At 41.0% G+C, this 23,647-nt stretch overlaps 1 protein-coding gene across 1 annotated transcript in view; it reads right to left on the bottom strand.

Moving 5' to 3' along the window:
- Positions 1 to 23,647, bottom strand: part of LOC106632255 (von Willebrand factor D and EGF domain-containing protein-like) — a 169,765-nt gene that overhangs the window by 15,148 nt on the left and 130,970 nt on the right. Inside the window, 5 exon segments of the mRNA XM_031057240.1 lie at positions 7,859 to 7,954; positions 9,467 to 9,562; positions 11,850 to 11,945; positions 13,171 to 13,266; positions 20,096 to 20,959. Coding sequence (XP_030913100.1) covers positions 7,859 to 7,954; positions 9,467 to 9,562; positions 11,850 to 11,945; positions 13,171 to 13,266; positions 20,096 to 20,959 — 1,248 coding nt within the window.

The following is a 23,647-nucleotide window of genomic DNA, read 5'->3' as shown; positions in this document are numbered from 1 at the left end:
TTTGCTCACCCTATTTCTCGCTTCACGTAGCTCTGACAGAGATGCAAAGCACTTCTTCAATAAATTACCTTTCTGAATAATAAAAAATAATCTGGTAGAAACCTCTGAGGGATGCAGTGCGGGAGAACAAATTACTACAAGACACAGAGGGAGCTGTAAATGTAATTGTGATGGTTGTGGTGACAGTTTGCATTTCTAATATATTCACTTTGCCACAGAGCTCTAACAATAAGAGTTAGTTTGCATGACCTAGCACACATTTCAGAAGAAAAAAATGGTCAGAAAAATTGCAAACCATATAGATAGCAGTGCAATATCAGTGCTTTGCCTAATTATGTCTGGGTCTTCATTCTGATGTGTACTCTGATATACTTAGGGGGCCTTTTAGAGATATTAAATCAGGAAATAAATCTAATTTAGTTATTAGTTCAGTAAAAATGAGAAAAATAATTACTACTATATGGAAAAACTACCGAGCTTCCAGGCTGCACTGCCAGAGTCAGTGTGTGATGCACTGCAATCCTGTTTGCTGTCACGTTGCTCTCAGCAGCTGATAACATCTTCTGTCAGCTAAAGAGGATCCTGATCTCTCCATCTCTACCTCCAAAAGATTCCCCGGGTGTGGTGGTGTTCACAGGGGTCCCAGGACGAGGGAAGAGATGAGAATCTTGACTCCATGTTTCAGAAGGTTGATTTATTATTTTATTATATATATTATATTAAAACTATAATAAAAGAATAGAAGAAAGGCTTTCTTCAGAAGGCTGGCAAAGAAAGGAATGGAATGAATAACAAAAGCTCCTGACTCTCAGAGAGTCCGAGCCAGCTGATTGTGATTGGCCATTAATTAGAAACAACCAACATGGACCAATCAAAGATGCACCTCTTCCATTCCACAGCAGCAGATAGTAATTGTTTTTCTTTTCCTCTGAGGCTTCTCAGGAGAAAAAATCCTGGAAAAGGGATTTTTTCAGAAAATACCATGGCTACACCTGGGAGTGAGTGGTAGGCAAGACTCCTAAACCTAAGGGAACAAGTGGGGAATGTCACTGCAATGCAGGCAGGGGGCTCCCCACTCCCCTTGGACTGAAATGGCTCTGTCTTGGTCTCATGATCTTCATTTTGCCTATTGTTTGTTGTCAGGTGAAACTCTGGACATGCAATAGTATCATGTTAGATAGCTGTGGAATACTTCAGCATCTTACAGAATGAAACCACCATAAACCAAATAAGCACGTGTAGGTGCATATTTAGATGTTTGGGGAATATTCTGCTAGGAACTGTGAGATTTAGAAACCGTTAGTAAATCCTTTTCCTCATTCACGGACTGGTTTTAGTCTGATTGCAGCACTATTAATTTGAAAAAGCCTATAGCTCCACTTTATTCTCAGCTTTGCAACTCTTAGTGTATAATTAATGTGGGGAATTGCAAAGTATACTCTCAGCACAGGTCATATTCCCAACTTGTTAGGGGCTTGAGTTTGGTAACATTTTCTCTTCATTGAAGAATGCTCTGTGTTTTATTAGGTCAGTGAACCATTCCAGCCTGCATATAAATTGTTCTGCTGGGCTGCTTTCTTGTCATGCCTGAATGAGGAGTGAAAGAGGGCTCATACACGCAGTTTCTCCTCTGTTTGTTTTTGCAGCTCTGTGCTTGAGGACGACCTGCAATTTAGGCCATTTGAGCTCATTCTCCTTGCCCTGAGTGGGCAAAGTTTGGTTAATTTTCATCTGTGCAAAAGAAAAGGGAGATTCAAGTCTCAAGACAAGGGGAGCAGCCACAGGGTGCAGTGGTCTGGCTGATAACCTACCAAAAATGAGGAGCTGGCCAGGAAGTTTGGAATAGGACTGCTGCCTGCACTGGCACTGCACCAATCTCTTCATCACCCTGTTATTATCTGCCTCAGAAACAAGCTTGAGCTTACAGGGAAATCATGTAAGAGATTGTCTGGAGAGGATTGTCTTGCCTGTGTCTTTTTGTGGATAAACAGACAACATTAATCTCCATGACCATCTGTCTGTCCTCTGGGCTTTTCAAGTGATAGATCCATTGCTCCTTTTTTAAGAGACATTTAAAAATATTTTAATCAAAAAAATAGATCCCCAAAATGTTGTTTCTTAAATCAATCTGTGGGCAAAAAGCACTTTTTGTCACACAGAAGCCCACTGCAAAGTGAGATGCAGTAATTCAGGAATCCCTTTTCTTTTGCTTTGAGCATGCTTTTACATACAGCAGCAGATCTGGCCCATTTCTTCAGTGCATTTAAGATACAGGTAAAGAATATTAAAATTTAGATGTTCCACTCTAGTAAAATTCGTGCTGTAGTCTGGGAATGTTTTGCTTATGGAATGAATAAAATATTTAATAACACTTTTGGGCTTGTTTAGGAAATATATTCAGTTCTTACCCAGATTCATTCTTGTTCCCTTCCTGAAAAATAAATTTAGACAGATGCATGTGCTCAAACCCCCTATTAAAATAAATGCATCAGCTACATATATATGAAAAAATTTAGTTTTTATGAAAGGCCAACTAATGGTTTTGTCACAAATCCTTACTAAGGGTGAGCAGTGAGGAGCACTGCTCTGATAACACACCAAAAACCAGGTTGTGCCTGAGTCACTGTCTCCTGTTGGGAAGTCACAGCTCTCCCTGCTCCCCCCAGGCAACATGCACAGATCATGTTTTGTTCAGCTGAATAGGAAAGACAGCAGTAGCCTGATTTTTTTTTATTTTTATTTTTTTTGTTCATTATCTGTTATATTTCTTTCCCAGGGGAGGAAGATGACATCTAATATGAACCTATTCTGTTATGTAGACCGGAAAACCAAGTAAAAACTGAGATCAGTGTTTCGTTTTCCTGTGTCTCCAGACTGGGCACCAACCAGGGGACAAGCCAGCCCACAAACCTTTGTACTTTTGTTGCTTTGAACAGGGAGTTACAGGTCTGTTTGCTATAAGCAGCTGCTCATTTCCTTCCAAACACCCTCTGTTCAAGCATATTTGCTGTCCAGGAATCTTAGACAAACACTTGTTGCTTTTATGAAAAGCAAGTCTGATGTGAATGATTCCTCCATCCATTTGGATGAGATACATGGTTTGTTCCCTGCTTGTGTGTGTGGGAGGGTTTGCTGGACCTTTGGCTTGCAAACTGGCTGGTTTTTGATAGCTTAAGTCAATCTGGCTACTCAGTGAAGACATTGCAGAGAATATATCACACAGTGTCAAGATGACAACTCGGTGGGAGTCTGATTTGTTGAGCAGTAAAACTTCCTGCTTATGCAGCTGGCGAGGCAGTAATGTACAGAAACATTACATGGGAAGGCTGGAATGTGGGAAATCAGTGACTTTCACAATATGACATTGCTTAGCAAAAAGCTGCCTTTGAAACCCAGTGTTCACATTTCCAATTAGTTTGCCTCTAGCTCCCATGCAAGGAAAGTCCTCATGCTACCAGGAAGGGAAAAGAAAGGAGGAGGGAAGAGGAGCAAGCAGAGCTGGAGGAATGACTGTGAGTTATATTGCACACTGTGAATTGGCTATAAATCCTGGCTGCAGGAATTACTGAAATGGAGAAATAGTTATCTCCTAACTCTGAGATCCAATCTGCAAAGCCCCAGTGTCGGTGGGATGATTTATGTGATACAAAGCCACCAGGATTGAGCCCAACACAATGAAACAGATGCACACTTGCTCTCAGTTTTACATGGGGGGCAAACCCCATGTCTCTGGCTGTGTTGCCTGGCCATGAGGCAGTGCCAGAAGAGGGGCTGAGGTCAGGCTCCAGGTGTGCCCGGTGTGCTGGGGAAGGCAGGAGGAGGATGCTGTTCTCCCCTGACCTCTGCTTGCTGATGAGCTCCAGAGGGAGCTGTGGCTCTCCTTTTCTCGCTCAGAGATGCGCTCACAAGGAGCAGACAGCAGAGGAAAGGATAAATGTGTGGTCCCATGAATCCCCCTTCCTCTCCCCTTCTCTTCATTCCAACTTTTCCTAAGAAAACTCATCTTCTGTGGGCTTTCATTTTTAAAGGTTGTTTGTAGAGCAGTCCTATGAAAATACACGTAGTAAATAAAGGAAACCTACTGTGTTGTCTTTGTTTATAACTTTTGTAAGGATGCAGTAGATATCAGTCAGAACCCTGCTTTAAAGCCTCCTGAAAAGCAATGACATCCCAGCATTGTTAAATCTGTGTTTTTCAAAGGGGAATTCAAACCACTGCACAAACAGTTTTTCTCCAGCACCGGAGCGTGTTTGTTGGATGCAAAGTTGATCCAGAAACATATTTTATTTTGAGGTGCTGCCAGCATTTGCCTCTTCCCTCTCAACAAGACTGATCACACTGAAAACAATCCTTCTCAAGTGAGGGTATGAGGCTGTGGATTGCTGAGGCACAGGCACACATTTCCCTGTCAGCTCTGCCTCCCGTGCCCAGGCTGTGGGTGTCTGCTCTGCATAATCACCAGGCACTTACTGCAGCTGGCAGCCAGTCACACCTCCCTGATTTACACTTTTTGGGCGTTTGGAGTGATGTTTATTTAGATACAAAACACAAACTTTCAGGCTGAATGCCATTCTCCGCACACTCAGGAAGGGAAGGAGAGCGAGCCTGAATAGAAAAGATGAGGTGCCACTACTGTGTCCTGCACGTTTTTGGCTGTCATGCAGACAGAATTTCCAAACTGTACAGGGATGAAACCAAAAATCATAAGGCAAAAATTCCAAACTGTACAGGGATGAAACCAAAAATCATAAGGCAGAAATTCCAAACTGTACAGGGATGAAAATGAAAACCCTAAGCCATGCTTCTATGTGTTTAAAACAAACCTATAGCCTGTTTGGGTTCAGTTCAAAAATAACCTCTTTGATGGGTTGTGTGGCTTTTAGTTTTTATTATCTCCTTCAATTGAGAATCTGAGGCTGCCAAAATTAAATAGAAGCTTTTTTTTTTTCTCTGTCCCTGCAGGTGAGATATTAAGAAGGAAAGAGAAATGTGGAAACAATATCAATGTATCAAACAATGACAACATTGAATTAACTGCCAATTTATCTGCCTTAGTATTAAGTTTACTCACTCTATCTCAATAGGTTTTATTAGTCAGGTAATAACCCACCCCAAATTTCTAAGATTATAGACTGAGTGTATATAAGTACATAATAAAGCTGTTTTGCTGTCAGAAGTGTTTGAAACTGTGCTAGAAGTGCAAAAGTACATAGGAACACAGCAATTTCATATTCAGAGAGCAAAGAACAATTAAAATAATTATAAAATCCTTCAAAGGGATTTTTTTTCCTCAGAGTTGTCACATTCATCATTGTGGCTCAGCCACCTCTACATTTCTCTGCGTGAGGTCACCTGGCAGCTACAGGGGACACCACTGAGCAGTGATTTGGGCCACAGGTTCACCTTTAGCAGTCTCTCTGACATTGTCCTGGTGTTTTGGAAATGGGAGATGATGCAGTGTTAAACTTCCAGTAAACTTCACGTCTGATCACAGCTTTGCTATCATGATGTGTGCATTTTTTTTCCTCACTCTTTGTGTGGATTTTGCAACTCTATGCAAGCTGAAACGTCCTGTGCAACTCATGGCTCAGCTACCTTACATGGAGTCCCTAAAACCTGACAGAAAAGATGCTCAAATCCAGAAAAAAACCCTCTGTAAATCAGAAATGTGCTGTTTTTTTCCTGATTCCTTCTTGCCACACCCTCCCCAGGAAGGCCAGCAGAAGCCCTGCACAAAAAGTCTCCCAGCTGGATTTCTGAGCACTCAGGCACACAGCCCATGGGGCTGCCTCACCTCTGCACAGTCAGCTGCCCCAGGTGGCCTCAGGATTATCAAAATTAACCTGATAATACATATATGTTTATATAAATATATATATTTATATCTATAAACACAGATATGTTTACTGCTAGTGACACTGCAGAATGAGCAGCATGATACTCAGCTCTATTTGGAATTTCAAATGGATATTATGGTAGATTTTACAAGTAGCTTTTAAATGTAGTTTTAACATGTTTTATTTAAGAAAAAGAGGGAAATTTTCATGCTAGGAACTTATTCTCCACTTTTTCATTTGTCTGTGTGTGAGTTAGGAACATGTCTGTGTTCACACTTGAGCCTTTCAGTGCATACCACATATTCTATCTAATCCCCCAATCTAGTCTATGCCTGATGAAAAACGACATGAAATCATGCCTAAAAAGGGGTGAGATGTGTTCTGCATTTGAACTCTGAGAGGTTTATGGGACAGAGAGCAGCCTCCTACTGCTGGGAGCGCTGGTTTTCTGCATTTTGTGGGGAGGAAAGTTTGGAAAGGTCAGCTGAGACTGATTTCTGCTGTGCCCTGCAGGCTTCTGCTGCAGAGGAGCAGCAAAATCTGGAACTTCTGACAGAGGAGAGAGAAGTTATTCCATATAACAATAAGAAGACATACAGCTCTAGGAGAAACTGCTTGCTATAGAATCTTATGAATTAACTGCTTCTTTTGATGGATCTTGACACTTGTCCTTTTGATTTTAGGCAAGAAAGAAGGAATATTACTCAACATTTTTCACCAATTAGCAGTCAGGGGCCAGTAAGAATCAGCAAAAAGTAGTGTTTTCCTTCCACTTAATTACGTTTCTCTTCATTCATCACATTCGCAGGCCCTTTATTCAAGTTTTTATAACACTAAGCTAAATAAACCAGACTAAATAGCAGTTATTGAAGTAGAATGAAGGCTTGGATCAGACAGAACAAAATTGTTTTCATCACCTCAAAAAAACATTTTTGCAAAAGAATATGCCAAGATGGACAACAAAACCTCAGAAACTTTTGGAAAGTGGAGAGGAACCTGCTGTGAGTTGGTGGAGTTTGGAGGAGTGCTTTGCTAGACTGCAATCACCATCAGCACGCTTCCCTTTGATCTGCCTGGAGATGTGGCAGGGTGTTTAAAGCTGGAAACAGCACTTCTCTAATGTTCCCTAACCTCAAAAACAGGATGCCAAACATAAGGTTTTTTCCTCCTTTTTTCTCCCTCCAGCACATTCCTGCCAGAACAGACTATTCAATTGTGCACTGTGCGTCACGACCCTCTCTGCTGAAGGAGGGGAGAGCTGCAGCGTGGGGAATGAGAGGGCTTTTGTTGCTGCAGGGAATTTTTTTACTGGCTTTTTTTTTTTTTGCTCTGTGTGTGAGAGACATAAAATGCTCTGGAAATGTACAGATTCTTCCTGCCAAGAATGGTTGTTTTCACAGCTCCCCTCTTGCCAATGTCAAACTGATTAAGAAATAATAAAGGAAAAAAAAAAAAGTTTTCACATACATATCCTAAACCCCCTGGCTGACAGATATTGTTGAGCAATTGAGTCTGTAAAAGTGCCAAAATAACCTATTTCCCCAGAAGAATGGAAGAATCAAATATTAATGCTGATGGTAACGTGCAAAAAGGGAGTTTTCAGTGACAAGAACATATTCAAGGATAAAGGGCTGTTAAACCAATTACCTTAATTAAGCTGGAACTATGACTTTCTAATATTTTTAAGGATCTTAGTCAGCTTCTTGGCCTTTGGCCTTAATTTTTTCCCCCCAAAAAAATCTTTCATGCAAAATAATTAATTAATTTCCGAATACTAATGTTACTCATTTTAAATGCATGAAATATTTAGAGAGGATTCCAGCAAAATGTTCTCCTCCCTACTTTGACTTGACTTACTCTAATTAACAAGTTGGCTTTGGGTATATTATGAGCTCTGATGGAAATATAGGTGATCACAGCACAAATACAGCCTAAATGTTCTGTGGAACATGCACAAAAGGGAGAAAAGGTGTTTAGGAGTTAGGGAACTGTTGGAAAACAAAGGGAAATGTGTAACTCACTTTTCTGGCACCTCCTTCCAGTGTAGCCCTCAGCACAGGAGCAGACATTGGTCCGGACACAGTGACCACCATTCTTACAGGGGGGGATGCAAACAGCTGGGGAGAGAAAAGGAAATGTTCTGAGCACCAAACTCACCTGGGAGATCAGCACTGCCAAAGCTCAGGCTCCTTATTTAGGTGCCTCTGTTGGGAGAGCAGCTCACAGAGGTGTTTTTTGGGAAGGTGTCTCCCCAAAGGGTGATTTGGGCAGTTGCCTGGGTGGAGACCCCGATTCTGTGTTGTTTGTGGCACAAATGTGGGACATGATTCCCAGCACCTGAGGGTCTCTTAGACACTTAAGTGGTCAGAATATTCCCAATGGTGTCAGATTTTTAATTCTCTGTCAAAGGGCTCCTCAAGGGCTTCTCCCCATGAAATGTAGATCAGTGTTGGACATTTGCTACCTTGGCCTTGTTGCTGTTTCTTCTCCCTTTCTCAAAGAAGCAGAAGGAAGGGCTTTGCTTTTCTTCAGCATCCTTCCATTATATCCTCCCATCAGTTTCAGATCCCATGAATGTGGATACTTATTTTCAAATTTTAGCTCTGTCTAAACCAGAACCCTTGAGAGCAAACATTTCAAATCACCTAGATGCTGAAAATCACCTTTTGTGTTCAAGAGCAAGATCATCAAGTCACAGTCTATAATTTTCACTCTCTCCTTCACCCGCAACATTATAAATAAAAAGTTTCCAGCAAGCTCCATTTGCAATTAGATTTTTCTGTGTGAATCATTCACTTGAAAACATATCCATCAGGACCACATTAATCTAGGAATGTGGGAAACAAAAGAGAGTAAGGGCAAAGAACTTTAAATGTTGAAGTAGGTTTGGTAATAAGGGTGCTTTTATATTCCCAGATTCAGGAGGAGTTACTAGATCCATATTAAAAAAGAGAATTTTTCAATTCATATTGATAAAAAGAGCACAGGGGTGGTCCAGCTGCTTGAGCCCTAAGTTCCCTTCCTTGTATGAGATACTAGGTCATTAATGGATTAATTAATTTGTCTTCTGCAGCACAGAGTGAGTGAGAAGCCCAGGATACTGTTAGCCTTAGTTTAGAGCTGGGACAGGGATTCAAAATCAGATCCTGCTCCATCAGAGCAATACTGGATCACATTTTTAGGGATCTGATGAAGTCCTACAGAAGTGCCCCATCCAGAGCACTTTAGGGTGGTCAAGTAGGTGACCTTGTGAGCTCCATTTGAAGGTAAATTATCATCTGGCTCTGAAACCAGTATAGTACACACCACAGGGTACCAAAATGAACAAAGCACTGCCATGCTTTCTCATTTAATTGAATAGTTGCTAATGAATGACATCACTGACTCAGGTAGTTTTAGACTAATTATTTAGTTATCATTAATGGCATCACCAATAAGTTCCTACTTCTTCTCAATACCATCAGGAACAATAAAGACTGGATTTATGGCAGACTATAACAAGAGAGCACACAATAGTTATGACAAGGAGAGTCTCTTGATATATTTCATGTGGGGGTAGCTAATGTTATGGGTATATTTATATTTTGAGCCTGGGCCCTTTATCAAGATGATAAATAGAATTTTCTTACCTCTCTGGCACTGTGGCCCATAGAAACCAGAAGGACAGGAGCACGTGTTTGGCCGTACACAGGCTCCTCCATTCAGGCACACAGGATTGCACACAGCTGGGTGGGAATACAAGATAACTTCATGAATCTCTGATAATGTTGAACTTTTCAGAGCAGGCACTCTTTTGCTGCTGCACATGCCATTAGAATTAATATTTCTAGTGATACTGTGAAAAGTTTAATGCAACCCTTACAGATCAGTTGTGCTGCAGCACTTATTCATGGTCGACACAGTGGGAGCATTTCAGAGGTGTTTTAGCACAGCTTGGGAGATGAAATAGGCTATAATTTAATGTAATAATTTAATTTATTTCGGATGTATTCTTTTGATTCGCACAGTTCATTTATTTCCATTCCAGTATTCTCACCAAGCACGGTCCCAAGGTAGTAAATGTAGTCAAATAAAATACACCCTGGATAACCTGGAGATGAGATATTAATTGTTTGCTGCTTTGTCTGCGTTCAGCAGAGCATTGTGGCATTTCCATGGACTTGAATAGGTGTGCACCAAAAAACCTGTTTGTTCTGCCTCATTTAAATGCCAGTTCCCACAACACATTGGCTCATTCATCACCAACAAAGCCACTGGCTGAGCTCCCTTTGCCTCTTTATGTATCTGTTATTACTCTAGATGATACAACAGGCATTAGGAATTAAAAGCTGTCTTGCATATTTCTATGTGGCAAGTACCAGACTGTTAGAAACAAAACTATTAGAATTTCAAATTGATTTAGATGGGAAGTCAGTGTGTGAAGAATAAGGAATCTGATAAAGTTTTCATTGTAAAGCAGAGGGACACTTTAAACCAGCCTTTTTCTTTCTGTTCCCTTTGTCTTTCAGTATCTCACAGCATAGCCTATTAAAAATATAAATGCATTTAAGCTTAAATAAATTAAGGGTCACTAAAATGTTTCAGATGAACTAAAGAAGAAATAAATGTCAATTTGGAAAGAGAAAAAAAAAGTGAAATTGTAGTCTAGATGAGAGGTTTTTCTGACTAAGGAGCAGTCACTTATGAAGTCAAAATGGATTTAATTCATTGCTTAAGGGGAATTTGATTTAGTTATTGTCCTGGCTACTTCATAGAGGTCCATAATTGTGTCAGTCTGTCAGTGTTTTTATTTCCAGGGTAAAGTCCTCTTTTTTTTCTCATTTTATACCTGTATACTTCCTGACATTCCTTTTATAACACTTGAGGTGGGAAACCCCAGCAGTGCCCACAAGATATTCTGTGCAGTGCACTCAGAAGTGTGCCAGAGAGGGGAGTCTGGCAGCCTTTCACCAAAGCTGTCAGGAGACAAAAAAATCCCGCTGCTGTTATTCTGGTCTGGAAGTTACTGCTCCTGTTGCTTGTTGTCTGTCCTTCTCTTGGAATGATTCTGTTTAAAGCCACCCCAAAATAAAATTGCAGAACTCCTTGAGAAGAAAAAGCAGAGCTAGTGGGAACCAGAATAGCAGTGACAATCCCAGTCATTTCCTGTGGATCATAGCTGGGCTAATTTATGTTCCCTCAGTAGGTCTGTCATTTTAACACTTACAGGAAGAGCAATCTCCAGGAGATGGAGGTTAAAATGACATCTCTCACCTTCCAGGAAAGGTAATGTAGGCTGAAGGTGTCTCAGCCATTTAATATTCACCGTGGCAGAGGCAGACTGCCTCTGGAGCCTTCAGGTCTGGCACTGATTCAGGTAGTTCTCATCTTTTAATATTTCACTATTTTGCATGCCTTGTCCCAGGTGAGTGCTGCAGTTTCTGTGCCTTTGGAGAAAATATCCACCAGTCCAGCTTTTAGGACATTGATCCTGAGAGGGGGCTCTGAGCTGTTGTCTGTTTAAAACTTTGAGAAATAAGTACCTAGTTCCAGTCCACACCTTGTCATTTTGTACTGATGGGTGGAGGTGGCTTTTTCCTGAGCTGCCCCACTCCTGTGGATGCTTTCTGTAGGTGCTCTGCAAGTGAGAGATGCAGGCAGGAGGAGCAGTGTGAATTCTGGCAGCACAGCATGATCAGATTCTGTGCTCCAGAATCACACAAGCTTAAAAAGCTGCAAAAAGATTCTGTTTGTAGGTTCCCTTTGTAAAACCCTGAGATTTAGGTAAGCATTTAAACTCAGGAATACTTACATAAACATCTAAACTTATGAACAGTTACATAAACTCAAGCCTTTCTGAGGTTTTGCCCTGTACTTGGTCTCCTCTTCTTAAGCTTTAATTCTCAATTGCTCTCCTCTTCTTAGGCTTTAATTCTTTAAGCAGCAATTCCCAGCCTGAGCACTGAGCTGTGGGAGGATGTCAGGGATTTTTGGCACTTTTGGGCAGAGGATCAGGCCCTGCCAAGCACTCACCTGTCTCACAGGAGGGGCTGCTCCAGCCCTGCCTGCACTGGCACTCGTCTGGGGACACACACACCCCCCCATTGTGACAGTGCCTGCTGCACACCACTGCAAAACACACAAAAAACCAAAATATCTCATCAATAACACCAATGCAGATCCTAAAGTTGCCCTATTTCAGCCAATAACTGATAGTATTAGTCCTGGAGATGAACTAAAGGTTTCCTTGATTCGCTTTCTCCCTTTCCTTGATTTGCTTTCTCTGTGAGAAAAGATTTCGAAAAATCTTTTTTGAGAAAATATTTTGAAAAATATGATTTTGAAAAATCAAAATATCTCATCACCAACAGCACTGCAGATCCTAAAGTTGCCCTATTTCAGCCAATAACTGATAGTATTAGTCCTGGAGATGAACTAAAGGTTTCCTTGATTTGCTTTCTCCCTTTCCTTGATTTGCTTTCTCTATGAGAAGCCACACAACTAAAACTCTTTTTAAGTATTCCAGCTACTCGGTTTCACAGATAAAATTATATTCCTCTCAAGGGCAGCCTGGTATTTAAATAAGCAGGGAGGTCTGTAATGGTGGAAGTGCATGTGTTTTGCTGATAGAGAAGGGTTTGAAGGCTGATTTTCAGATATTTTCTGTATTGAACCTCTTTTTAAACTTGTATTGCAGAGTAGCATTACTCCTAATAGGTATGGCTGCTCTTTTGTGTTCTCAAAATTAGCATTACTACATTCACTCACAATCTTAAATTTCCTAAATATTACTATAAATAACATGCACTTTTTTCCCTTCTTTTTTTGCTTGTTTTTCCAGAAGCAATTTTACGTAGAAAATGTTGATTTAGATGTGCATATTTTTACATAATACAGCAATGCTGCTGGTAAATATATGCTCTGAAATAGCTACTGTATTCCTTGGATCCTTTGTATTCAAGAAACATTTTAGGGGAAATATAGGGGGAAAAAAAGAAAGAAAAGATTTTTTGGTGGTTTTCTTTTTTTTTTCCCTCTTGTCATTTTCTGCTGGATCCTTTGTATTCAAGAAACATTTTAAGGGAAAATATAGGGGAAAAAAAAGAAAGAAAAGGTTTTTTGGTGGTTTTCTTTATTTCTTTTTCTTGTCATTTTCTGCCTGCTGGTAAATATATGCTCTGAAATAGCTACTCTATTCCTTGGATCCTTTGTATTCAAGAAACATTTTAGGGGAAATATAGGGGGAAAAAAAGAAAGAAAAGATTTTTTGGTGGTTTTCTTTTTTTTTTCCCTCTTGTCATTTTCTGCTAATTGAAACATGTGATGAAGAAAGCCTGAGTGAGTTCATACATACTTGTTTCACACCGAGGCCCTACGAATCCGTAAGCACAAGAGCAGGTGTTGTGAGGCAGGCAAGTTCCTCCATGCTCACACAGGGGCTCACACTGAGCTGCAAGAGTGAAAAAAACACAGTTCAAATATGAAATTCTCAGTGGCTGTGAGCACAGCACAGGTTACTCCTTTCCCCATCCCATTTTATTAATCCAGTGAGTAATTTGGCTGAGGAAAGCACTGCAGGACAGCAGTAGCTATCCCATTAGCAACACAGCACTAATGAGCAGCTGTATGGAGTCTGCAAGGGAATAGTTTCAACATAATCATATTTAACTTCTGAGCATGCACGTTTTTTAAGTACATGTTTTGAGGGCTAGTGGTGGATGAAGTACAAATGCAGTTACAACTCAAGACCTTGCCCATCCCTCTCTACAAATTTGCCTTGGGGATGGTCAGCAAGCCTTAACAGGTGTCAGAACTCACAATAAGGCAGAGATCAAGTGTTTCTTACAGAAAAGAGTTCTGTGTGGACTTGTCAGCAAAATGGCAAACATTTAAGCAAAAAAAATTTTAATATTTAATGAATAGCATGAGTTGTGCAGACAAAGCAGCAAGTTAGATAAAGATTTCTTGACTTATTGCAGAATGCAATGTAATTCTGTGAAATGAAGAGGATGAGTGTGGAGAGGACTGCAGCTCCTGAAACAGGCTATTTGCTGAAGGCATGCTTGTTTTTCAAATGTTGATTATTTTGAATCTAAAAACTTTATTGTACAGGGACCCTGGAAATTTTGGACCCTGAAATCTAAGGCAGGTACCTGAGAATTCTTTTGTAACCCTCTAATAAGAGTTAACTGCATATGGCAAACTCAAAAGAGGAGGAGGGATCACAGAAGGGACAGGATGACCACTGAAGGGACAAAATCATCACAGGAGGGACAGGATGACTACTGACACTCAAAGGAGAAACTCTGTGGCAGGTGCAGAGCAAGAAATGTGTTCCAGAGGCACCTCATGCTATTGAAAAAAAAAAAAGGGCACCTCACATAACAGAATGAAAAATATCTTCCCTTGTGTGTGGGAAGTGAATACAGTGAAAAATGTTGTACTTTGGCTCACTTCACTGGCAGAGTTTTGTCTTCTATGAAGGATATGAGGCTAAGCAAGGTTATTCCAAGGAAAAAGCAAAATGAAGCTAACGAGACCTGAAACAAAGCATCTTTCATTTTAAGTATTGTTACGAGGGGAGAGAACCTTAATGCACCACATTTTGTTCCTAAAGCTGGAAAATGGGCTATAGAAATGGAAAGCTAAATGAAGGACTAATTCTTGGGGAGCCACATAATTTAAATGCAGTTATTGTGTTAAAGACCTCATCACCTCTTGTGATTGTCACCAGGCCATGGAATATGAACTTTGCCATCCAAAAAAAATAATGAAAGCCCTCACACATTTTCTAATTGTATTAAAAAAGACAAACTCCAAGAAGGTCCTGTTAAATAAACCACTTTGACATGAATAGCATTGAAGAAATGTATTTGGTATTTAATGATGAAATTTTCAATGCTGCATTATGTAACGTTAGGATTTGACCTTCCTGAAAATAGGAGACTTACAAGTATATTTTAAATCCCTACTGTATATGCTGAGAATGTCATTAAGCTAAATTTAGTTTTGATTGGATAAGGTTGAGACATTTGCAAATCAACATGAGCTTAGCTGAAATTCCAAGTATATATCCGTGGGGGAAAAAAAAAAAGAAGGGATAAACCCAAATTATCTTTGTCTGGACAACTAAATAGATTTAGATAAGGTATTAGGAAGAAATTATCAGCTGTGAAGATGATGAGGCAGTGGCACAGGTTGCCCAGAGAAGCTGTGGCTGCTCCATCCTTGGAAGTGCCCAAGTCCAGGCTGGATGGGGCTTGGAGCACCCTGAGATTGTGATTTCTTTGCTCCTCTTTGTAAGGGGGGTACAAAACCTGGGGAAAAATGTACCACTCTTTTAAAAGTACATTTAATGTGATTGCCTTTCCTGTAGGATGATGGTTACATAAAGCCTCCAGGTGCCTCAGTGCTGTGCCAAGCACGGTGACATTCAAGCATTTTATGCTTTATTTCAGCCTGGTTTGTGTAGCACTTAGAGCAAGTGTGTCCGTGTGAACGGAGCAGTTTCCGTCTGGCCTTTGCACATCCTGAGATGCATCTGAACTGTCAGAAAAGAACATGGTATTTTGGATATTAAAACATTTAGCTCGTACGGTGACATTTAATAGTGAAATGTTTAAAACTGTTCTATTGCTGGTGAAAAGCAGGAGATAAAAACTGAACACTGGCTCCTCTGTGAGAGTAAGAGTAATATTCACTTAAAAGACATTTCCCACTGTAATAGAAATATACTGCTTATGTCAAATTATTTTCCCAAACTTCTATCTTTCATCTTCTGAAATGAATACTTTTTTCCATGAGCATTTGCTAAATGGTAGGAAGGTATTGCAGAGTTTTTATACTAAGCGGTTTTGGATAGGGAAAAATAACAGCAAAGAGGAAAACATTGCTGCAAATGGTCAATCTTGCTGTCAAGTGTACGTATGTTTATGTTTACAATTTAAAATCTGGAGGTGAAAATGGAGAAGTGCATTATTGTTTCCTTTGAAAAGGCTTTTTGGGAAATATCCCCAAACTTCTATTTTCCATTAAAATGAGATCATACAGTTTTTATAAGTTTCTCTGCAATAACTTCAGGGGCACTCAGGAATACCAGATGCTATGTTTTTTTCCCTCATTTTCCATAGCCTAATCAGCAAATGTCTTCCAGGACAGAGTTATTGCTTGGCATCTCCACAGTGAGTAACTCCTTGTGCCATCCCCATGTGAGGCCCTGGGTCTGTGCAAATAAAGCCAGGCTTGGCGCTGTGAGAGCTTTGCCTGCTTAGAAATTTGCACCAAAGTCAGATCAGGACAGACTTCACTGAAGTCTACCTTGTTTCATTGTACATTATTTATTTCCTTTCAAAGATACATTAACCTAACTTCCTAAATGTGCAGATGAAGTTTTAATGTGTTCAGCACAAGGGCAGGGTGCAAAAAGGGAAAGTTCCTCAGTTGTTGTTTTTTCTTTTGGAAAGCTGTGGACTGAAGCTTTTCTTTTGCATGTAAGATGCACAGATAAATGAAATGAAGCATAGGATTAAAGCATGTGTTACTGCAATTAAATTAACTCATTGCATATTTAAATAGTCCAGCAGTCTGGGAGCCCAGTTGTGAGAGGAATGTCCATCACAGCAACTGGAATATTAACAAGAGAAACTTGACTGAATAAACTGGAATAAAAGTGCAAGTATCATTGCTGGCTAGGTTGTACCAATGCTTTTTGCTTTGTGAAATGTCAGCTGAGTGCTCATGTGCAGCCAAAAAAAACCCCAAATAAAGTGATAGGAATTGTTAAGAAAGGAGCAGAGCACAGAATGCCAGACTTCCTTACGGCTTATACCCATGGTGAACTCCATCTTAAATACATGGGCAGGTCTGAGCCCTCAGCACAGAAAAGCTACAGTGAAAGTGGAAAAGATGCAGAAAAAGATGCAAGGATAAATAAATTTATAGAAGAGCTTTTGTACAAAGAACAAGTGAATAATGAGGTCATTCATAAATATATGACTTTAAGACAGAAAACTGTGAAATCAGACTCGACCTAGAAAGGGTGAACAGGATAAAGTTCCAAGGCATCACCTTGGTGTTTCGGAGCACATGATCCATAATTTCTGAGAAGCTATTTCAGGCAGTATCCCTATATCTTTCCCACATATTGCCAGACAAATACAGTTGGCAGCTCTTGGAGGAAGGGAAAGGACTTCTGGTTTGATGGTAGATCTTTTTGGGTGTAAAATGTCAAAAAAATTAATGTGAGCTACCCAAATTTTTTCGCATTTCATGCAGCTGTGCATGCTGAAGTCATAGTGCTTTCTCAACTGCTCCATCTCTCCTGTTATGATGAAAATTATTTCGTTTCAAAAGTGGTTTTGCAATGTCAAGGCAATGCTGAGTTTTTTGCTCTTGAGCAGAAAACATCACTCCCAAAAGCTCTGTTTGTGCTCTGATGCTCCTGCAGTGCTCCTTGGCAGGTGATTCGTGCTGTCCCAAAACCTGCTAGAAGGAGACTGTACCAATGCATTGGTTTTTACTGCAAATTTCCTTGGAAACAGCACTCTGAGTGAAAATTAGGTATTTAGCAAAACCTCCCTCATCACCAGAGGGATGCTTGGCTGAGCTTACTCCAGAAATGCCAGAGAGCATCTTCTGCTGGAGAAAATGTGGGAGAATCCAATGGACTACAGCAGGCCTTGTCTCCCCTACTTATTTTTTATTTTTGTATAGGTGATGCTGACTGTCTCTGAAGATTTTAAAGCTGGCCTGTTGGGCTGTGAAGTCTTAATATTAGGCTACTAAAAAAAGGTCTCATTGCCTTTGTGCAGGAAGGGAAAAGAGCTGCAGAGCCTTGAGGTGTTTCATCTCCCCTCACCTGCAGAGGATGTAGCTGCTGACAGAAGGAAAATAATCTGTGATTCTCATTACACCAAAGCAGGGTTCTACTTCTGACAGACGACACAGAGGTCAGTAGTGAAGGGAGTGATCCAAATGGAAATTGCTGAAATAGGTTGAAAATATCTCAGTTTGGGTATCTGAATATGAGCCAAACACACTGACATTTAGCTGTGTTTGTCCAAGAGAAGGTAGGAGGTTACACCTGATGGTCCCCAGAGCTCTCTTCCATCCTGTGGTCCTGAGATTGTGTCACCCCCAGTGCAGGGTGACAAAACAGAGGGAGAGGAATTCCATCTGAACTGTGACAAGGAGGCTGAGGGGCTTGTCCAGAGGGATAATAATATTAAAGATATACAGTTTTATATATAAAAATATAAAATATCTTTATATATTAAATGTATAAAATGTTATATTTAATATAACATTTTATATTAAAGATGTAAAGTGTGTTATGAAATACTTTAGGAAAGAAATGAGTTTTGCTTATGTTTTTTTCCTACGAGTCCTTCAAGCCTGGTTTTGAATCTGCACATTTGGAAAAAAATGAATTGTATTCTATCACAACATACATACCACTTGGTAAAGTACTTCTTCTTTTACATTATTTTCAGACATTCTTATTAAACAAAGGTCACATCCCCTCAAGATCCAAATGTATTAAAACTTGCTATCAGCAGGCTGGCTCTTTTATCTTGTTGAATTTTGATATGAAATAAGATGGTGACAACTATCAATAGTGTCTGAGTTTCTTGACATTTTTGCTGGCTTGCCAAGGATGTTATGTTGAAGCCTGGAGATTTTGCAAATGTTGGTCTCATCTAAGATTTGATTTTTTGCCCAATTTTGTGCCTCCTGTTCCCAGAGGGCACTGCTGTCTCGAGGGGAGTTGGTGTAGCGTGGGCATCACAAGGTGCTGATAGCTGAGGTTGTGACAGGCCTTAATCCGAGAAATTGCCCTCATTTTTCAGCCTTGTTTGTCACGATCAATCACCTTCATCTGACATGGGAAGGGACATCCACGGCTGGAGGTACAATGGGTGCTGTTCACAGCACTGGCTCTGCTCCAGGGTGCAGGTGTGCAGGGGGCTCAGGATGGAGAAGGGAAGGGAAGGAACAGGATAATTATTGAGTCAGGCATCATGGACACTGACAAGAGACAAAAAAGGATGTTTGTGCATCATGTCATCAAGCCCCAAGATGCAGAATGATGTTGGTAATAAAGTATTTCATCCTAAGGACTCTCCAGGGAGATTTTCAGTAATATCAGTAACTGAAGGAAACATCTCACAAGCAAAAGGCAGAGGCAGATTTGCATTTTAAGGTAGATTTATGTTTTAAGGACTATAGTGATGGGTCTGCTAAACACACAGCAGCCTTATGTCCAGACTGTAAATATTCATATGTACATGGGAAGGGTTTTTGAGGAGAGGCCAGCTTGCTTTGGGCTTTCCAGTACCAGAACCTGCTTGGTGCTTTTCCATCTCGAGGTATAAACCAGAAGTTAAAGACAAACCCCTTTGTGCCAAGTAACTCTAAATCCCTTAGGAGGGGCGTTTCAGAAAGGTGCAAATTGGCAAAAAAAATGAAGTGCTCAAGATTACAGAAACCCTTTTTTTGTACATTTTGTACTATATCTCCAATAGTGCTCTAAGCTCAGATAGCTGCAGCAGTGCTGGGGGCTTCACACCCCCACAAAGCCTGGCTCACAGCAAGGTCCTTCCCAGTACATCATGGCTGAGACCAGATGAGAAAGAGGGGAATGAATGTTACAAATACTTTTGCTTTGTGTGGTGGAAGGCCAGTTAAGATATCAACTTATCAGAGGGATGTCAGCAAAAGGTGTGATTAATGATAGCAAAGTCAGGGAATTCATTGCTTCAACAAAGTACATAATCCTGTGGGTTTATGGAGGGATTCTCAGGTGCCTAATAAATAACTCAGTATATTGTGAAAACCCATCTGAAATGCTATACATTTCAGATGACAAGTTCAGTTTCATATTTGAGATATTAGATAGATATTTACAGGTAATTTTTAAGATATTAGAAAAATTAGTTTTTCCTTGTATAGAGAAGTAGAATCAATTTTTCTCTTTCTCACAGAAATTTTATATAATTTTGAATGCGATGACTTTAGTAGAATGAATCTGGCGTTAAGCAAGATCACAATCTGTCCCTGGTTTTAATAGATTAGATGGTATCAAATAAAGAGGTCATTTTTGTAAGCAGAAAGTGCTGCCTCAAAGTTATAGGTTTTACTTATTATTTTGAAATATAATTGGTTTTGAAAACAGAATGGCCCCAAAAACCTCCAAATTTCTAATAAAACATAATTTTTACTGTGGAGAATTATTAGTCTTGGAGTTATTAGAGCATTTTAAAGAGGATTTTCTCCCTTACCTTCACATGTAATTCCATCACCACTGTATCCAGGGGGACAAGGACCACACTGAAGCTCTCCATCCTCAGCTGGCTCACACTGCACACCCCTGAAACAGGGCAGCTCAGCACACACTGCCCTGTGCTGCACCCCACCGCTGCTTTTTGGCACCTCCACAGCGCCCCTTGCTCTGCTGAACGCCCTCCTGGCTGCTGTGGGGTGTGCTGGGAGCCTTGCTCCAGGAGCAGGCCCTGCACTCCTGGATGGAGCATCCAGGGAAGGGCCCAGCCAGCGGGGAGGGACAGGGAGCTGCGCAGCCACAGGAGATGCTCTGGGCCGCTCTGTTGGGAAACCCTGGGGTGGTTTGTTCCTCAAGACTGACACTCCACTGGGCCATTTCCTGGGAGGATAACCATGCCTGGAACGAGTCTGTGAGCTTGCAGGGAATGAGCCTGGGTTTGTGTTGGGATGAGGAGGAACAGTCCGTGCTGTCGTTTCTTTGTGCTGCTTAAAATGGAAAGGGGGGTGGGAGGTCACACTGACACCTGGGGCTCTGGGCTCTGGCTCCTCATGCAGAAGGGGTGTGAGATCACTTCTTTTCTCAAGAAAAGGTTGTTTCTCAGGTGCTGTGAACTCCTTATCAGGCTGTTTTTCTGGTGAGGTCTGAGCTTGGGAAGTCTCCCTTTCCATTGTAAGGGATGGAGTGTGAATGGCTGAGGGGTTTCTTTCCAAAAGGAATGTAATATCTTGTCTTGGAATTTGGGGTTGGGAAAGAAGGGAAAATACATTTCTTGATGTCTTAGATACGTCTTCTTGGTGAGAGCCTCCAGCATCTTCAATATTTCTTCCAGGAGAGTCCACATGCATTTGGAAAGATCTTGAAACTAGGGCAGAAGGAAGATATATATTAGCTAAATTTGCTGGTCTAGAGTTGAAAGGAACCACAGTGAACTTTTGCGCTTGGTGCAAACAACAGAACATCAATTCTAGAAGTAAAAGAGTTAGTTATCAGGTATTACAGGGAGGTTTATGCCCACTGGTTTAGCAATTACGTGGGGCGTATTACAGGGAGGTTTATGCCCACTGGCTTAAAAATTACATGAGGTTGTCTGCTGTGGGTGACACCAGCACAGATGCATGGGGAACTGCAGTGATGACCCTCAAAGGATGGCATTCATGAACCAGATGAAATATATTTTTGGTAACAAGTCTCAGGGAAGGTCAGGCATTATTTGAGTTGCAGCACTGGGCTGACATGCAGGGGTTAAATTGCAGCCAAGCAAAAACTGCCTGTGCTGTTTTACTAATTTTGGCTTGGACTAGTCCGTGAGGTTTTGGTACTGTGCACCTTTTTTGTGGTGAATCTTCCAGTTCTTGACCTCCTGAGCTAGGATTTGCTTCTTATTACCTGCCTGTGCTGGGAAATGCTCTGAGGGCATAACTCAGAGTTTACATTCCAGCCCTTTGAGTCAAGGAGACAGAACACCACAGCTTGGCACAGACGGATGCTGGAGGTGGAGAAACACACAGTGTCAACAGGGCCCTGGCCAAGAGCGTGCCCCGGAGAGGCTCCAGTGCCATCACACCAGTGGCTGACTCTGGAATGCTTCTGCAGCCCTTCTGATGGCAAAGGGAAGTTTTGGGAAAGCTTTTAAAGGAGACAAATGGAAGAGCTTTGTTGGTGCTGTGTACAGCTCCCTGCAGACGTCGGGGGCAGCGTGCGAGGGAGCGGCCGGTTTGTTACTGTCACCCGCTTGTCCCAAAGCCAGCCACCTTTTCAGCTGTGTAAGGAGGGATGATAGATGGGCAGAGGGGACTCTGTGAAGGGCCTTGAAAGTGGAGACGAGGAGTTTGAATCAATACTTTCAGGAAGATTAATGGCCATCTGCTGACGCTAATGAATGGAAGAGGCTATTTTTAACCGGTTCTGGCACACTCACTCTGTAGGATATGGAATATGTTGGATCCTGAACAACAACCCTTGCTTGGTTCTGGGGTTAACCCCATGCAGGATGCACCTCTTTCTTTAAATATAAATATTAATCACTTTCTAAAAACTCCCATTGATGGAGATCTTAACCATATTTAGCAAGGAAAGAGATTTGGATGCTTGGCAAGGGTCAGATGAAAGTTAGGGCATTGACTGGACCACAACAAATCCTGGCAGCCAAAGCAGTGTTTATTTGGCTGATAAATAGTGTCATTCTGCTGGCAGCTGATGAGTTTCTATTGCCCTGAAGCACAATGTTTTGGAGATTTACAATGGTGCTGGATCGAGCTGTGGCCATCAGCAGGTAAATATGTGTATTTAGTGGAGCAGAAGGCAAATACATGGATTTCAGTATCCAAAGTAAGGCTGGTGAATGATGAGGGACACACAATGGGAGAACAGAGATGATGAAGCAGGAGGACATCAGTAAAAAGAGCATGTGAGGGTAGGAGAAGTCAAAGGATTTTTAAAAATGAATGAATGAGAGAAAGATGAAAGAAGTATCTCCACAGAAAATTATCAGTAATAGATGATCATTATAGACCTTAGAAAATTTGATTCAGGGACAAGAAATCAACAGGAATGACAGTGAAGGGCTGAATGACCTCTCTGACAAATTTCCAAAATGAGCCCTGATTATAGCTTTGAGCTCCTTCCACTATGTCATAATTAAATGGGTTTTCCTCCCAATTAAATCTGAGTAACTAGTAAGGGGATCAGACTGACTACCTGAGAAAGGGAAATCTTTTATTTCTTTAGCAGATAATGGAGGTGAGATACTCATCCTTCAAATAAACTTCATCTTTCCCTGTAAGGGGGAGAATATTTTTGCAGTATTTCTGTGATAAGGTAATTTTTACATCTCAAATGCTACCAATGAAGAGTAGTGACACATTTTTGTTGGTCATTCATTATGATATATACTGATAAATGTCCCTCAACCACGCTGTAGAGGTGACTAAACTTCATAAGATGATGGTGTCATTCAAGGGTGTTGACTAGAGTGCCCTCTCAGCTTTCATTGTTTCAGATTTTTGCTTGCATTGATAGTGTCCAATTTTGTTCAGATAAGAACACGATAGATTTTTCTCTGGAATACTTGAAAATTTCTTTCTGCAGCCCTTCAAGTATCTAAATAAGCTTAAACAAAGAAAGCAAACCAAAAGAATGCAGACTCAGTTGTCTGTAGTCAGCAGCTTTCTCAAATCCTGCATTACTTCAATTTATTTTCCTTGCTGTTGATCAATATCTTCAAATGTGTAACCCATTATCAATGCAAACTGTGAGTGTGTGAACCTGGTTTTCCCTGCTATGCCAGCCTATGCTTGCATATTGGATTGGGTGAAATCACCACAGAAACCCCACAAGGTGAAGTGCTCAAGGTTATATGATGGAACAAACCCACGTTTTCACCACCTGTCAGTATTTCTGCCCAAACTAATGCGGAAGTGGGCAGCTGTGGAATAACTGAGTTTATTTTTCACAGAAGTAGATAAGGGACAGAGATGCTGCTGCTCTGCTCCAGCTGGGCACGGCAGGACCTCTGCTCTTATTGATGCCCTGTGAGCAGAGATCATTCCTG

This window comes from Geospiza fortis, unplaced genomic scaffold, assembly GCF_000277835.1.
Source record: "Geospiza fortis unplaced genomic scaffold, GeoFor_1.0 scaffold112, whole genome shotgun sequence".
Lineage (NCBI taxonomy): Eukaryota > Metazoa > Chordata > Aves > Passeriformes > Thraupidae > Geospiza > Geospiza fortis.
This window is presented reverse-complemented; position numbering and strand designations above follow the sequence as displayed.